This window comes from Mus pahari, chromosome 19 (assembly GCF_900095145.1).
Source record: "Mus pahari chromosome 19, PAHARI_EIJ_v1.1, whole genome shotgun sequence".
Classification (NCBI taxonomy): Eukaryota; Metazoa; Chordata; class Mammalia; order Rodentia; family Muridae; genus Mus; species Mus pahari.
Window position 1 is genome coordinate 1,871,281 of NC_034608.1, and position 15,973 is coordinate 1,887,253.

The 15,973-nt window shown below is 49.8% G+C and overlaps 1 protein-coding gene across 1 annotated transcript in view; it reads left to right on the forward strand.

Annotated features, from left to right (window-relative positions):
• Nucleotides 1-15,704, forward strand: part of Ssc5d (scavenger receptor cysteine rich family member with 5 domains) — a 20,500-nt gene extending 4,796 nt beyond the window's left edge. Inside the window, exons 8-13 of the mRNA XM_029532048.1 lie at nt 3,349-3,666; nt 6,648-7,211; nt 7,293-7,607; nt 7,840-8,007; nt 13,565-13,729; nt 14,376-15,704. Coding sequence (XP_029387908.1) covers nt 3,349-3,666; nt 6,648-7,211; nt 7,293-7,607; nt 7,840-8,007; nt 13,565-13,729; nt 14,376-15,688 — 2,843 coding nt within the window. The 3' untranslated portion in view covers nt 15,689-15,704. The remainder of the gene's footprint in view (nt 1-3,348; nt 3,667-6,647; nt 7,212-7,292; nt 7,608-7,839; nt 8,008-13,564; nt 13,730-14,375) is intronic.
• The last annotated feature ends 269 nt before the right edge of the window (nt 15,705-15,973 follow it).

Here is a 15,973-nt window from a genome sequence, read left to right on the forward strand (position 1 = left end):
TGGCTCACAACCATCCGTAATGATATCTGATGCTGTGTACTGGTGTGTCTGAAGACAGCTACAGTGTACTTACATACAAATAATAAATAAACCTTTAAAAAAAGAAAAGAAATTGTTTTGAGTCAGGCGGTGGTGGCACACACCTTTAATACCAGCACTCTGGAGGCAGAAGCAGAGGCAGCCTGGTCTACAGAGTGAGTTCCAGGACAGCCAGGGCTACACAGAGAAACCCTGTCTCAACAAACAAACAAACAAACAAACAAACAAACAAACAATTAGGGCTCAGTTGGGTAAGTGCTTAACTTGCAAGCACAAGGACCTGAGTTCAGATCCCCAGTGGCCAAATTAAAAAAACTGGGTGCGTCAGTGGATATGTCTGACTCCAGCACCGGGGAGGGAGAGACCCCTGGGGCCTGCTAGTCGGTTAGTCTAAGCCAGATCAGTGCGCCCCAAGCTCAGCGAGAGACCCCGTCTCAAAACAACAACAAAACAAAACAAAAACCAAGCTAGAGAATGATGCCAACCTCTGGCTTCCACATGAATGCACACACACACACACATTCACACAAACACAAGTTGTCCCTCAGTACCAGAGGATGGTCCAGTAGGTAAAGGCCACCGAGCCTGGTGGCCTGAATTTGATCCCCAGGACTCACACTGTGCAAGGTGAGCCCTGACTCTCAAATTTTTCCTCTGACCTTCACATACATGTGGTGGCAACCACACACCCTTGTGCATTCATACATGCACACACACACACACACACAAATAAATAAATAAATAAATGTAATATTTAAAAACTCTAAAAAATAAAATAAAGTAACCCCCTTGGTGCAGTGGGCACAGTACTCCTGCAATTTAAGCAGTTGGGAGACTGAGGCAGGAGGATTATGAATTTGAGGCCAGCCTGGGCTGCACTGTGCACTTCAAAGTGCATTGCAAAGGTCACTACCATTTCCTGTTTACCTGTTGATACACTAAGGAGCACATTTGAATTATTGTGACTAGCACAGCATTTACAGCAGGTGTATGATAACAAATGCTTTCAAGTTTTTAGAAGTATGTCTATTTATTTATTTATTTATTTATTTATTTGTGATTTTTCGAGACAGGGTTTCTCTGTATAGCCCTGACTGTCCTGGAACTCACTTTGTAGACTAGGCTGGCCTTGAACTCAGAAATCCGCCTGCCTCTACCTCCCAGGTGCTGGGATTAAAGGCGCGCGCCACCAAGTCCGGCTTTAGAATCGTGTCTATTTTTTTTAAAGATTTATTTATTATTATAATTAAGTACACTGTAGCTGTCTTCAGACACACCAGAAGAGGGCGTCAGATCTCATTATGGATGGTTGTGAGCCACCATGTGATTGCTGGGAATTGAACTCAGGACATTTGGAAGAGCAGTCAGTGCTCTTACCCACTGAGCCATCTCTCCAGCCCGAATCATGTCTATCTTTGTGAATGTATGCACGTGTCATGATACATATAAGTTGGAGTGTAGTGGTACCCACTCTGTGCTCCTGATTGGTCTCATTCTCACACCACTGGCTGTTGGCATCTTTATTTACCAATTGGATTCAACTGGGGGCCAGGTCCCTCAGTGTTTTATGTGCAGACACTCATGGAAGCAGTTTGGGGAACCAAAATTAATATTATAACACAAGCAGCATTAAGCCAAACCTACTTCATTTCCCCCCTTTTATCCGATTAACAGGGCTCTTTTCTCTCAGACATACATTGAGTTCAACTATAACAATTATGTAAATTACAAAGTATGATATATAAATAACATCTAGTTCATCATATTTGTCAATTAGATAAAGTATTCCACCATCTATCCAAACTTAAAGAGTTTATACTTTTATATCTGAATTATGTTCTGATATTAGCTTGCATTACCACCTGAAAACCATCCTTTCAAATCTATACAATCTCTCTCAATGTTAGACAACTTGTGTTTGATTATGAGACTATAACTATTCTTCAACCCTGTCAGAAATCCGAGAAAGAAAGAAATATAACCTGAATATATAGGAGGCACAAAAACATAGCTTTCAAAAACTTAAACAAATTGTGGAGACAGCTGCCTGCCTGGACAGGCCCCTAATTTCTTTTCTTTCTTTCTTTCTTTTTTTTTTTTTTTTAAAGATTTATTTATTTATTATATGTAAGTATACTATAGCTGACACACTAGAAGAGGGTATCAGACATCATTACGGATGGTTGTGAGCCACCATGTGGTTGCTGGGATTGGAACTCAGGACCTCTGGAAGTGCAGCCAGTGCTCTTAACCACTGAGCCATCTCTCCAGCCCCCCCCTTTTTTTTTCTAGGCCCCTAACTTTTTTTTTTTTTTTTCTTTTTTCTTTTTTGGTTTTTTGAGACAGGATTTCTCTGTATAGCCCTGGCTGTCCTGGAACTCACTTTGTAGACCAGGCTGGCCTCGAACTCAGAAATCCTCCTGCCTCTGCCTCCCGAGTGCTGTGATTAAAGGCGTGCACCAGAGTGCTGTGATTAAAGGCGTGCACCACCACGCCCGGCAGGCCCCTAATTTCTAATAACGTCAGAGCATCTGTCTTCTGCCTTCTGGCCCAGAACCATCTGACAGACCCTGAAATACAACAGGAATATGAAGGGCTAGCTTACCCCGTCTTGGCAGAGCTTAGCCCACGTCTGTTTGTCCTCTTTGGACAGGGTTTTGTCTGCAGATGAATAGGGCAGGTTTTGTCTAGTGGCTGCCTTGCCGTTACTGGAGCAACTCCATGTGGAGGTCTCGATGCTCAGTTTCTTCTCTGAACCATGAGGAGGGTACCGTCAGGAGCAGGCATGTCTCTCGTCAGAATTTCTAATAATAATGAAATGATTAAATGTTAACAGATACGTTCAAGTTCTTAAAATCACATTTACCTCCGTGCGTGCGTGCATGTGTGCACACGTGCCACGGTACACATGGGTCGGAGAACACTTTTTCCACCATGTGGATGGCCCAGAGATCAGACTTCTGGGGTGGTCAGGCTTGAGGGCAGGTGCCTTCACCCACTGAGCCATCTCGCCAGGCCCCTTTCAATGTATTCTGGGTGTTTCCCTAGGAGTGGAATTTCTATATCATATGGTAATTTTACATTTATCTTTCTGAGGAGCCAGCCAGCTCTGCTTGGCTCTGTGTTCAGTGCAGGAGAGATCTAGATCAGTACCTGCTACCTGAGCTGAAGGGTCGTGAAGAGAAAAGCAGGGCTGAGGCAGCTGATGGGCATTTAGAAAGGAAGGTGGAAGGCAGGTAGATGAAGGCTCAGAGTGCTAGCCGGGCTCTTTGACCCTGACTCTTGCTTCTTTTTTTTTTTCTATTCCAGGGTCCCCCCAGTTGCGCCTGGTGGCTGGACCCAGCAGGTGCTCTGGCCGGCTGGAGGTATGGCATGACGGACGTTGGGGGACAGTATGTGATGACAGCTGGGACATGAGAGACTCAGCTGTGGTCTGCCGGGAGCTGGGCTGTGGGGGGCCTCGGCAACCGGACCCCGCAGCAGGACGCTTTGGCTGGGGTGCAGGCCCCATCTGGCTGGATGACGTAGGTTGTGTGGGGACGGAGGCTTCACTGTCAGAATGCCCTGCTGCTTCCTGGGGGAAACACAATTGCGCCCACAATGAGGATGTCGGGGTTACCTGCACTGGTGAGGATGCACTAGCCACCCACTGGCTCTAGGAGGGTTTCCAAGAGTTAGCAGTGGAGGCTAAGGGTGGTGTTAACTTGACTGAGTACCGTAAGCTCCAGCTCTGTATTGGGTATTTAGCTCATATAACCCCATTCAAATAGCCTATGTCTAGCCAAAGTGAGGGCTAATTCACATGAACTCCGGCAGTGCATTCCCCCCATTTATAGGAGGGTTTCCAACTCCGTTCTTAGATACTGAGCTAGGAGCTGGGTGCTCAGAATGCAACAAATGTGGTACAGGTCTTTGAGAAGCACACGCCTCATGGAGGGCAAGAGGAACATAGACAAGCTATTGCAAACCAGCAGTAGTGTTTGGGAGGTCTCTGAGACCACACTGACGTTCCTTCTGTTGCTAAGGGACTCCCAGCAATGAGAGAGGCTCAGGGTTGTATTTCAGTATACTGAAGATGCAGGTTAAGTTCAGCCAAGGGAAAACACACATGGAATAGAGTTTAGGTGTGAAGTCCAAGTGTGCGAGGGGGTGTAAACGGTGCTGGGTTAGCCCAGCAACACGTGTTGATGTCTACGGGTTTTATTTGTTTGTTTGTTTGTCCATCTGTCTATCTATCTATCTATCTATCTATCTATCTATCTATCTATCTATCTATCTATCTATCTATCGGTAGGGGCTTGGTTGACCGCATTCAGGGCTCTTGAGAAGGTCACATTGTCAGTATGGACTTAACATGGTGCAAGCTGCCTCCCCCAAACATATAAAGAGTTTCTTACCAGGCAAGAACAGTCCAAGGGCTTAGAGGTCATCTTCCTGGAGCCAGGGCAAAGCAGCCGTACTTATCTTGGGCATGGTTCAGCCTTGACTGCCTAGGTGGCCTAACCAGAGAGACAGAGTGTGGAGATTGGTGACTCAAAAGCTAGAGTCGGGGCTGGAGAGATGGCTCAGTGGTTAAGAGCACCGACCGCTCTTTCAAAGGTCCTGAGTTCAAATCCCAGCAACCACATGGTGGCTCACAACCATTCATAATGAGATCTGATGCCCTCTTCTGGTGCATCTGAAGACAGCTACAGTGTACTTAGATGTAATAAGTAAATCAAGAAAAATAAATTGAAAAAAAAAAAAAAAAGCTAGAGTCATCAGCCCTGCCTCTGTCCCCTCTGGGAGCCACGGGAGGATGGGGAGCAGGGCATTGGCCTGCAGGCTTCGTGCCACTCCCGAGGATACTGAATATGAAAGAAAAGGCAGTGGTGATAGAGCAAGCCTGTGGTACCAGCACTTGGAAGGCTGAGGCAGGAGGATTCTTATGAGTTTAAGGCTATCCTGAGCTATAGAAACCTTGTCATGGGAAAACAAACAGGGGCTGAGTGGTTTAAAGTGCTGGCTGATTTTGAAGTGGACCCAGGCAGGTTTGATTCCCAGCACCCACATGGCAGCTCTCTAACTCCACTTGGTGGGTAGGGAATCTGATGCCCTCTTCTGGTCGCTGCAGGCACTGAACACACATGGTGCATGGACATTCATGCAGGGAAAATATATCAAATAGAAGTAAATTTTTAGTGTGTGTCTGTGTGTGTGTGTAAGAAAGCCAGGCTTGGTGGGGCAGACTTATAATCCTAGTTACTTGAGATGGTGTAAGAGGATCGCAAGTTCAAGGCCTGCCTGGACAGCTTTGCTCCTGTCTCCAAGAGTAAAAACATAGGCAGCTGTTACCTTACTAAGAGATGAAGCCCTTAAGACAGTGGTTTTCAACTCATGGGTTGCGATCCCTTTAGGGGTTGAATTACCCTTTCACAGGGGTCATTTAAGACCCCTGGAATAATCAGATATTTATATAATGTTTCATAACAGCAATAATATTATAGTTATGAAGTAACAACAAAAAATAATTTTATGGTTGGGGTTCACCATAACTAGAGGAGCTGCATTAAAGGGTCAAAGCACTAGGAAGGTTGAGAACCGCTGCCTTAGGGTGTGTGCCTAAGCGTGGGGTAGCTATCCTGAGTTCCCCTATTCCTTGCCTTTAAAAAAATATTGACATTATTATTATTATTATTATTATTATTATTATTATTATTATTATTATTGGATTTCGAGACAGGGTTTCTCTGTGTAGCCCTGGCTGTCCTGGAACTCACTTTGTAGACCAGGTTGGCCTCAAACTCAGAAATCCTCCTGCCTCTGCCTCCCAAGTGCTGGGACTAAAGGCGTGCGCCACCACGCCCGGCTCGACTTTATCATTTTTAATCATGTGCATGCATTTGTTTGTGTGGCTCTTCCTTGCTGAGCTGTCTTTCTGGCCCCCAGCCCCAGCCTTTTTGTGAAATCTGCACGCTAGCTTCCCAGAGTGGCTACACCACTAGACACCCCCACTAAGAGTGAGGGAGGACTCCATTTCCTATCGGCTGTCATTTGTTTCCTTGATGATGGTTTTTCTGACTGGGATGAGATGGGATCTCAAAGTAGCTTTAACTGTTGTACCAGGCTCTTAATGACAGTTTCAATCCATCCGTGACACAGATGGCCTTTGATGGATTGCATGTCAAAACCCCAAGGTTATGAAGAGGGGAGAGAGGCAGGTAGGGGTGAGAGAGATGATTAGGGAATAATGCACTGCAGACACGCTCGAAATGGTCAGGGGACAAGCACACTTAGTATAGATTGCTTTTATTTAATTTTTAAGTGTGCCGGTATTTTGCCTGCAAGTGGATCTGTGCACCATGTGCTTGTCTGGAGTCCTTGGAGGCCAGCAGAGGCCACCAGACTCTGAGATTAGAGTTACAGACAATTGTGAGCCACTATGTGTGTGCTAAGAATCAAACCCAGGTCCTATGGAAGAGCAGCAAGTACTCTTAGCCACAGATCCATCTCTTCAGTCCAACAGACTTCTATTTTCCTAAGTGAATTGAGGGCGGAGGCTATGGGTTAGCAGGACAGGGCGAGACCTTCCCTCGTGATCTTATCTCTCCTCCCTCCCGGCCTCCTAGGGACCCCCGGCCTGGATACCATCTCAGACCCCTTCAGTTGGAGCTGGCTCCCTGGGCTGGGCAGGGATCAGGACGCCTGGCTCCCGGGAGAGCTAACCACCAAAGCTTCTGCCGGTCTCACCTCCAGTGTGCCTCAGAAGCCCACAAAGGCTCCAGGGAAAGCACCCAAGAGTACCAAGAAATGGGTGACTAAAAATGCAAAGAGACCAACCACTCAGCCCCCTGGGATGCCAACCACCAAACGTTCCAGGGTCCCAGGCACCCCAACCTCCCTCAATCCAACCCCACGTACCCCTGAGTCACCAAGGAGACTGACCACCGAGGCTCCCCACAGGCAGTCCTCACATACCACTGAAAGGCTGACCCCTAGGGTCCCCTGGGAGTGGACCTCAGAGCCTGTGGTGTCACTGTCCACTCAAGGACCCCAAAAAGTGACCTCTGAGGCTACCACAACGCCAACCCCTCAGACCTCCTTGGAGCCATCTGGTGAGAACCCAGAAGGTTCTCTGGAATCATCCCAAGATCCAGCTGCCACCCCAACTGCTGGAGTCCCCGTGCCAGCAGGTAAGTAGTAGAGAGTTAAAAGGGTGGGGACAGGGAGGTGGCCCTGCACCTCCTAACCTGAGAGCCTCCCGCCTCCCCCAGGTCCCTTCCGGGTTCGTCTGGCTGATGGGCCCAACAGGTGTGCCGGCCGGCTAGAGGTGTGGCATGCCGGACTCTGGGGAACAGTCTGTGATGACAGCTGGGACCTCCGGGATGCCACAGTGGCCTGCTGGGAGCTGGGTTGCGGAAAGGTCCGGCCCCGAGTAGGCAAAACCCACTATGGCCCTGGCACCGGGCCCATCTGGTTGGATGACATGGGCTGTAAGGGAAGTGAGACATCACTGAGTGACTGCCCCTCGGGGGCGTGGGGGAAGCACAACTGTGACCACGAAGAAGACGTGGTGCTCACCTGTACTGGTACCAGAGGACAGCGAGGGAGGCCGAGGGGGTGGAGTTAGAGCGGGACAGAATGGCGTCTAGCGGGCTGGAGGGGGCTCAGCGTTGCTGGAGGGGGCTCAGCGTTGCTGGAGGGGGTCTCAGCGTGAGAACAGGAAAGGGTTACTTCGGGAGACTATGGCAGGGAAGGGAAACCCAGTGGAGGGGACCTCAGCTAGCAGGAAGAGGCACAAGCTGCCTGTCTCTCCCCCAGGATACACGGATGATGACGATTATCCTTCCTGGACCTTGGACCCCACTTCCGGAGAGGACCTGACCAAAGGGACCACAGTGGCTGCGCGGCCTGGACATACACTTTCCTGGGCTACCGCTACAAACACTGGAGTCCACTCTCCAGCAACACAGAGCCTTCCAGACACAGGTGAGGGACTCGACCTGGGTGCATAGGCCAAGGCATGTGTGATGAGGTCAAGGGAAAGATGATGGAGTTCTATCCACAAGGGCCAGGGCGTCCACCTGGTTTTGTTTTGTTTTGTTTTGTTTTGTTTTGTTTTGTTTCTGAGGTGCTGTATCATGTACCCCAGACTGGCCTGAACTTGCTATGTAGCTGAGGTTTGCCTTGAACCTCGTGTCTTTTCCTCCCAAGTGTTGGCATTACAAACATATGTGCTACTGTGATCAGCCACAAAGATCTCTAACAGGTGGCCTAGGCCCCCATGTCCTGGCAGGCTTGCCTCGATGTGTTCCACTCTTGGGCTTGACAGTATTCATCTTCTCCAGAGGACAGCGTGTGGCTCCGTGCGATCAGAGGGCACCAGCTAGTACCAAGCCTACCAAAGCGACCAGGCAGTGGCCCCTCAACCCAGAGCGTCTGCAGGAAATGACCCAGAGCCCTCAGCTCAGGGTTGTCCTGTCAGCACACGGCTCCATGCTCTGTCTCAGCCAGGATCTAGGTCAGACACAGACAGGACCCTCCTGGACCACAGGTTCTAACTCCTGCCCTTCCCAGCCCCACCCATGAGAGTCAGTGCCTTACATGACATCTATCTGCCCTTCTGCTTCTCCGTGGCTTCTGTCTTGCTATGGTCTGTGTCCTTCCATCCCTGATGCTCACCGGGGATCTCCATCCACCCTGGCCCCTGAGCTGCCACCCTGAGCTGGGAGTGCTCTTTCTCCCACGGGATTTGTTCCCACTCTCTTCTCCTCTCTAGTACTCTGTTTTTCCCAGTGCAGTATCTCTTGTTTTTTTCCAGTTTTTCTTTAAAGTTCTATACTCCTTCCACACCTTTTACATTATTTTATGGGTACGGTTGTTTTTGCCTGTATGCTTGTCTGTGCCATGTGCATACAGTTCCCACACAGGCCAGAAGAGGGCACTAGGCCTCCTGGAACTGGAGTTACAGACGGATGTGAGCAGCCACGTGGGTGCAGGGAATTGAACCTGGCTTCTCTGGGAGAACAGCCTGAAATATCGGTCCAGCCCCTGTATCTTCCTTTCAAGACACCATCTCACCCCATTTCTCAGTAGTTTGATTTTTCTTTTTTCTTTCGTTGTCCCTGCAGGCCTAGAACTCCTGTTCTCTCCGTCCCCAGCCCTGGGATTACTAGGCCCCAGCCCTGGGATTACTAGGCGTGTACCACCTTGCCCATCACTCACTGTATTTCATGTGACTTCCTCTCTTCTTGCCTTCTTGGGTTCCCCCTCCACTGTCTTTTTCAGACCCTCTGCTTTTATCTCCTCCCTTCTGTAGCTTTCTCCCTTTTCCTTCCTTTTTCTTTGTTAGATCGATTGATTGTATACGTGTGTGCATGCACGCCTGTGCTCAGAGCCATATGCCACAGTGTGTGCTCACACACGCACTCATATATATGTGTATATGCACGCATGTGCGAGCTCATATGTATGTGCGTACACTCGCATGCATGGATTTGTGCGTGTGCATGTGTATGAGAGTGTGCACAAGTGCACTCATGTGCATGTGCTTGTGTGTGTATGTGTGTGTGTGTATGTGTGTGTATGTGTGTGTGTGTATGTGTGTGTATGTGTGTGTATGTGTGTGTATGTGTGTGTATGTGTGTGTGTGTGTGTGTGTGTGTGTGTGTATACAACTTGCAGGAGTCAGTCTTCTCCTTCTACCATTTGGGTTCCAGGTACACAACTAGAATTGTCAGGCTGGGTGCTGATCCATCCCATCTGCCCTGCTTCTGATTTATTACTCCAGCCACATGTCATCCGTGTCCCTCCTTCCTTCCTTCCCTTTCTTGAGACAGGCTTTCTTTTTTTCTCTTTTTCTTTTTAAGATTTATTTATTTTATGTATACGAGTATGCTGTAGCTGTCTTCAGACACCCAGCAGAGGGCATCAGATCTCATTACAGATGGTTGTGAGCCACCATGNGGTTGCTGGGAATTGAACTCAGGACCTCTGGTAGAGCAGTCAGTGCTCTTAACCGCTGAGCCATCTCTCCAGCCTCTTCCCTTCCCTTCTTTCTCTTTTTCTCTCTTTCCTTCCTTTCCCTCTCTTGCTCTCCTCTGCCCCGCCCCACTTTTGAGCTGTTCTTTTATAGCTCAGGCTGGGCTTCTCTATGTACCCGAGGCTGGCCTTGATCCCCCTGACCACACCCACCAGCTAGGATTACAGGCACGCATACTCCAACTTCTTTTCAGTCAGCTACTGCCATGTTCTGAGTCACACTTTCTGTTTTTTAATTCTGCTAGCTTCCGTCCTTTCTCTCTCTCTCTCCCTGTGTCTCCTGACCCTCATTTCAGTGAGCGAGGTTGACACTATTTGTGCCCTACCCACTGCCTTCCGCACCCTTGTTTCTCTGTCTCCCTCATTTCACTTTCTCTGCATACACCTTTGATTGTGAATGCTTCCTGCCTCTCTCTGTGTGTCCCTCTGCCTGTCACTGATTAGAGGATCCGCTTGCATCCTTTCTGGAACCCGGCATGCAGTCAGGCCTGGCTAGGTAGGTACCTGCTCTTCTGCCTAGCACCTCCTTATGTCACAGGGGCGCTGCACGTTTTGATTGGCCACCAGGATTCTCGCGCTCCACCTGTAGAGTTGAACTAGGGAGCAGGCTTCAGGAACTTGTAACTTGGATCCGGGAGCATCTCTTGCTGGTATTGAGATTCATCATTAGAATTCTGGAACCAGAAGTGATCTTTTAGAGACCTCATTCCTTGTTCAAGTGCAGCTGGATTTCCAGAACTTAACATTTTGCACAATTAGGGCAGTTTCCCTGTCCTGCAGCGCCCCCTTGTGGTGGAATTGATCGCAGGGCAAGGCACTGCGCACTGCAGAGACGGCAGAGGCAGGGGGAATCCTTGAGGGGGGGTGGGGCAAATAAATTAAAAGTACAAACTGTACAAGCAGACTCTTGGGATAATTTTATATACCAAGGGTTAGAAGAAGGTGTGATGAGACTTTCAAACAATTTACATGTGTCTTATGTATATATGTGCATGGTATGTACGTAAGTATAACCGTGCGTAAATGCTTGTGTATGGACAGCGTGTGTGGAGGCCAGAGGACGACTTCTGGTGCTATTCCCTAGGCACTATGTAAACCTTGTTTTTATGAGACAATGGCCCAGAACTCAGTCGAGGCTAGGCTGGCAAAGCATGAACCTGGGAGATCGCCCTGTCTCTGTCTGTCTCCCTACCATTGCGACTGCAAGAGCAGTCGGCATACCCAGCTTTATATTTTCTTTAAGTGTGTGCTCTGGGCCTCACACCTTGTGTTTGTAAAACAAGTACTTTACAAGCTGAGCTATCTTCCAGCTCTTGTTTGTTCCTGAGACCTTCTTATTCCATAGCCTGAGCTGGCTTGGAAGTCACTGTGTAGTTCAGGCAAGCCTTGAACTCCTAGTGATAGGACTATAGGCATGCATCATGATGCCAAACCAGTGCCATTCACTCATTACACTGGGATGATGTGTGCTGCCATTCAAAGCACAAGTCTGGGCTCTGACTCACTCAGCTGACTCCAGTCCAGACTCCACAGGGACTGGAGGGAGTTGTGTGACAGCATGTCCCAATCCAATGTACAGAAGGCCCATGTCATCACCTAGAACAGAAAACATTGCTTACTAAAACAATTCATCGGTTCAGAATCCCAAGGTTGTAATGATTATTTATAGAAGAGAAATCAAGAAAAACCACCCAGAAATGTGATATTATCCTTCAGCAGAGGAGAGCAAGAAGAGAAGTGTTGTTTAATTAATTCATTGCGTGTGCCATGGCACACGTGTGGGGTCGGAGAACAGCTTCCATGAGTTGGGTTTTCTGCTTTCACCATGTGGGTCTTGGCAGGGCATAACTCAGGTCATCAGGGTGTACGGCGAGCGACTTTATCCACTGGCCCCAGGAAGGGAATTCTCAAGTGGACAAAGGCCTGTGGGAGAAAACTTGCATAGTCACATGGTTAAGATTCTTTTTTTGTTGTTTTTTTGTTTTGTTTTGTTTTTTTGTTTTTTTTCGAGACAGGGTTTCTCTATGTAGCCCTGGCTGTTCTGGAACTCACTTTGTAGACCAGGCTGGCCTCGAACTCGGAAATCCTCCTGCCTCTGCCTCCCAAGTGCTGGGATTAAAGGCGTGCGCCACCATGTCCGGCAGTTAAGATTCTTTTTAAAGACTTACTTTATGGCTCAGGCATGGTGGTGCATATCCTTCATCCCAGCACTCTGCAAGCAAAGTAGGTGGACCTCTGTGAGTTTGAAACTAACCTGGTCTAGGCAGCAAGTTCCAGAACAGCCAAGCTACACACACACACACACACACACACACACACACACACACACACACACACACACACGCACGCGCACGCGCACGCGCACACACGCACACGCACACGCACACGCACGCACCCACACACCCACACACCCACACACACGCACACGCACACACACACNCNCACGCACACGCACACACACACGCACACACACATGCGCGCACACACACGCACACACACACACACACGCACGCACACGCACACACACGCACACGCACACGCACGCACACGCACACACACTGCTCAATGAGACCGGAAGAGGACATCCACTCTAAAACTGGCGTTACAGGCAGTTGTAAGCTGCCTGTTAGAAACCCAAAAGATGCTCTTAACCACTAATCCATTTCTCCCGCCCCAGCAAGGGTAGGCTTTAAGCTCTAAGAAGGGCCTCCATGGATCTCTCTGGCTGTTAGAACATCACCACAGATCTAGTGGCTCATGTTCTTGATCTTCTGTAGGTCAGACGGCATGGGTCTCACTGATCTAAGATCAGGGTGTTGGCAGGGCCGATCCCTAGGGGAGAATCTGCCTTCTTGACTTTTCCAGCTCCAGCCCCTTCCTTCTTCAAAGCCAGGAGTGTTGCCTTTCTCTGGGCTCAATTGTGTCTTTAGTCTTTCCCCTGTGATTCAGCCTGGAAAGGTTTGTGTATTCTAAGTATTTATGAGACCCAGGAATGTTTTTTATTAATTATTCATTGTCACCCATTGATTTATTTATTTTAAATGTATTACGTTTGTGCACGTGTGTATGTGTGTGCTATGGCTTAAAAGGGAGCTGTTTGGGACAGCATGATAGTTCAGTAGATAAGGTACTTGGTGACAAACCTCTGCCTTAGTATTGTCGGAGCACACGTGGTGGAAGGCACACATGCACAAATAAACACACATCATTTTAAAATGTAAAGGGAGATTGGAATTCCAGGCCAGCATCAGCTACGTAAGTTCAAGTTCAGCGTGTGCTACCTGAGACTGTGTCAAAAAAAAAATATTGCTTCGAACGGAATCATGCATGCATTTGCTTTATGAGATAACCTCTTCAGTTTCTGCTTTTACTAGCCAAGAGCATCCTGACTGGTAGCCAAGGTGACATAGGTTGTAGAGGGGCCGGATGATGGGTCAGCTGTGGTAACGAGCCAGCAGGACGAAGTGGAAGGGAGGACTCAACTCTCTTCCCCACACATCTGCAGATGACGGGGGTGGTTACGAGTTCTCCTGGACGTGGGATACACCTTCAGGAAGGGGTCTGTCCAAAGGGACCCCCACCACAACCAAGCCTGGATCCACAGTTATCACTAGCACCAGAAAGAGTCCAGGCCACCCCTTTCCAGCTCCAAGGGCCCGTGCAGACACAGGTGAGGCATGGGTAAAGAAGAGGCCTGGGGAGTACGTGTTACGGGGTACAGAGATGGGCTCCAAGTTCCTAGGGGTAACCTACTTCTTACTTCAAAGACCAAGCAGAGCGACAGCCTCGAACTCACACACATCCTCCTGCCTCTGACTCTAAAATGCTGGGGTTGAAAGCATTCAGTTTAGAACCCCAGCCCAAGCGATTGATAACGGTTTTTCCCTCCTCAATAAAATCTCTCTGTAATCGCCCACATAGACATGTTCAGACCTGTGTTCCCTGGGTGATTCCAAATCCTGTCAAGTTGACAGTGAACGTTAGTTATCACATAGAGTCTCACCGTGGGTGTTTCCTAGGAATCGTCTCCTATCCCAAAGCGTGTTCGTCTTTCTGGTCCTCTGGACTCTTTCTCTACTCTGTACTTGTAGGCACGTGTGTTCCCCGCATAGGCCACCAGGTGGCGGCAGGGACCTCACAAGAGGCGAGGAGGAGGGGCACTAGGGCCTGGTGAAGTCTGCCGGTGACCCATGATGTCACGAAGATCTTTGCCTTCCCATTGGTCATCTCCTCAAGGGACTTTGCGGAATACGTGGATAGGGCAATAGGGCAGACTGACCTCTGACCGGATCTGCTCCTCTTGTCTCCAACTCCAGGTTCCCCAAGGAAGGCAAAACCTGAGCGCCGGCCGCTGCCCACCTCAGCCAGGACAGCACCCACCACCTCACCCCCTGCTTCCTCCACTTCACCGGAGCCTTCTGGCTCACGGCAGACCTCTGGCTCCTGGCCACAACTCATCCCAGACTCGGCTTCAAAGCAGGAGGGGACCTCTAGCCCCCCCAAACCATCTCCACTCACCCCAGGACTTCCCTCCCCAGCGAGCTTTGCCTTGTCCACTCCTGATGCCCGTTTGCTCCCAACGCCTTCCCCAGAGCTTTCAGTCAGCCCAACGCCCACCTCCCCTGAAGGGCTAACCTCTGACTCCTCTGTGCTCTCGGAAGTGAGCAGCCGTTCTCCTACCTCAGAGCTGACTCCAGGATCTGACACAACACCAGCACCTGAAATAACCCCAGAAAGTTCTGACTCCTCAGACCTCCCCATGAACCCCAGGACCCCCACACAGCCATTCACAGCCCCTCACCCTACCACCATCCCTCAACTCAACACAACTTCCTACCCCACCATGGCCCCTCAACTTACCACAAACCCTCAGCAACCCAGGAGCCCTCACCCCACCACAAGTCCTCAATCCCCCACCAACACTCAGCCTTCTTCAACCCCTGCTGCCCCTACAGAGTCCCCTCCATCCCCTGGAGAGACAGAATTTTCCTCTCCCACTTCACAACCGAGGGTCAAGGCTAGCCTAACCCCAGAGCTGACCTTTGAGGAAGCCCCGTCCACAGACACATCCCAGATGCAGAACCTGGAACTCTTGCTAGCCTCGAAGTCTGGCCCCTCCAGGCCCTCTCCAGCCTCAAACATGAACCCACTGTCCACAGATGCCTTCAAACCACCCAGAAGCCAGACCTTATACTCCGCTTCAGACCCCATGGTGACCCCCGACCTTCCCATCTCCTCTGTGGCCCATCCATCGGGCCAACCTTCCCCAGACCACCTCACTCAAGAGCCAACCCCTAATCACAACCCAGGTCCCTTTGGACCATGTGTGTCCCCAGTTCCACCTGTAAGGGTCATGGCTTGTGAGCCGCCTGCCTTGGTGGAGCTGGTGGGTGCTGTGAGGCAGGTGGGTGACCAGCTGCAGAGACTGACCTGGGTCCTGGAGCAGGACCGGCAGGAGCGCCAAGTCCTGGCGCTGGGTCTAGCCCAGTTGGTAGAGGCTGCCCAGGGGTTGGGGCAGCTGAGTGAGACTGTAAAGAGGCTAGCAGAGGTGGCCTGGCCCCCCAGCACACCTGTGCCCACGACCATCACCACAGAGGAGGAGGAGAGGCCTCTGAGGGGAGATGTGTGACCCACTCTGAAATTCACGGTGCTTAAGATACTCTTAAACAAAAGCCAAAGTATGTACAACCAAAGTGTGGGTGTTGTTACTGGGGAGCAGGGGCTCTGGGGGGACAGAACCACAATGCTGGTCCTAACTTGTCCACCTGTGATGGCGATGGTGATAACGCTGAACACGATGATGGTGTTGGAGATCATGGTGAGGTGATGGCAGTGTTCATGTGCTCATGGTGTTGATGTGCTCATGGTATTGATGATGATAGCGGGGTGACGGGGGTGTTGATAGGGATCATGG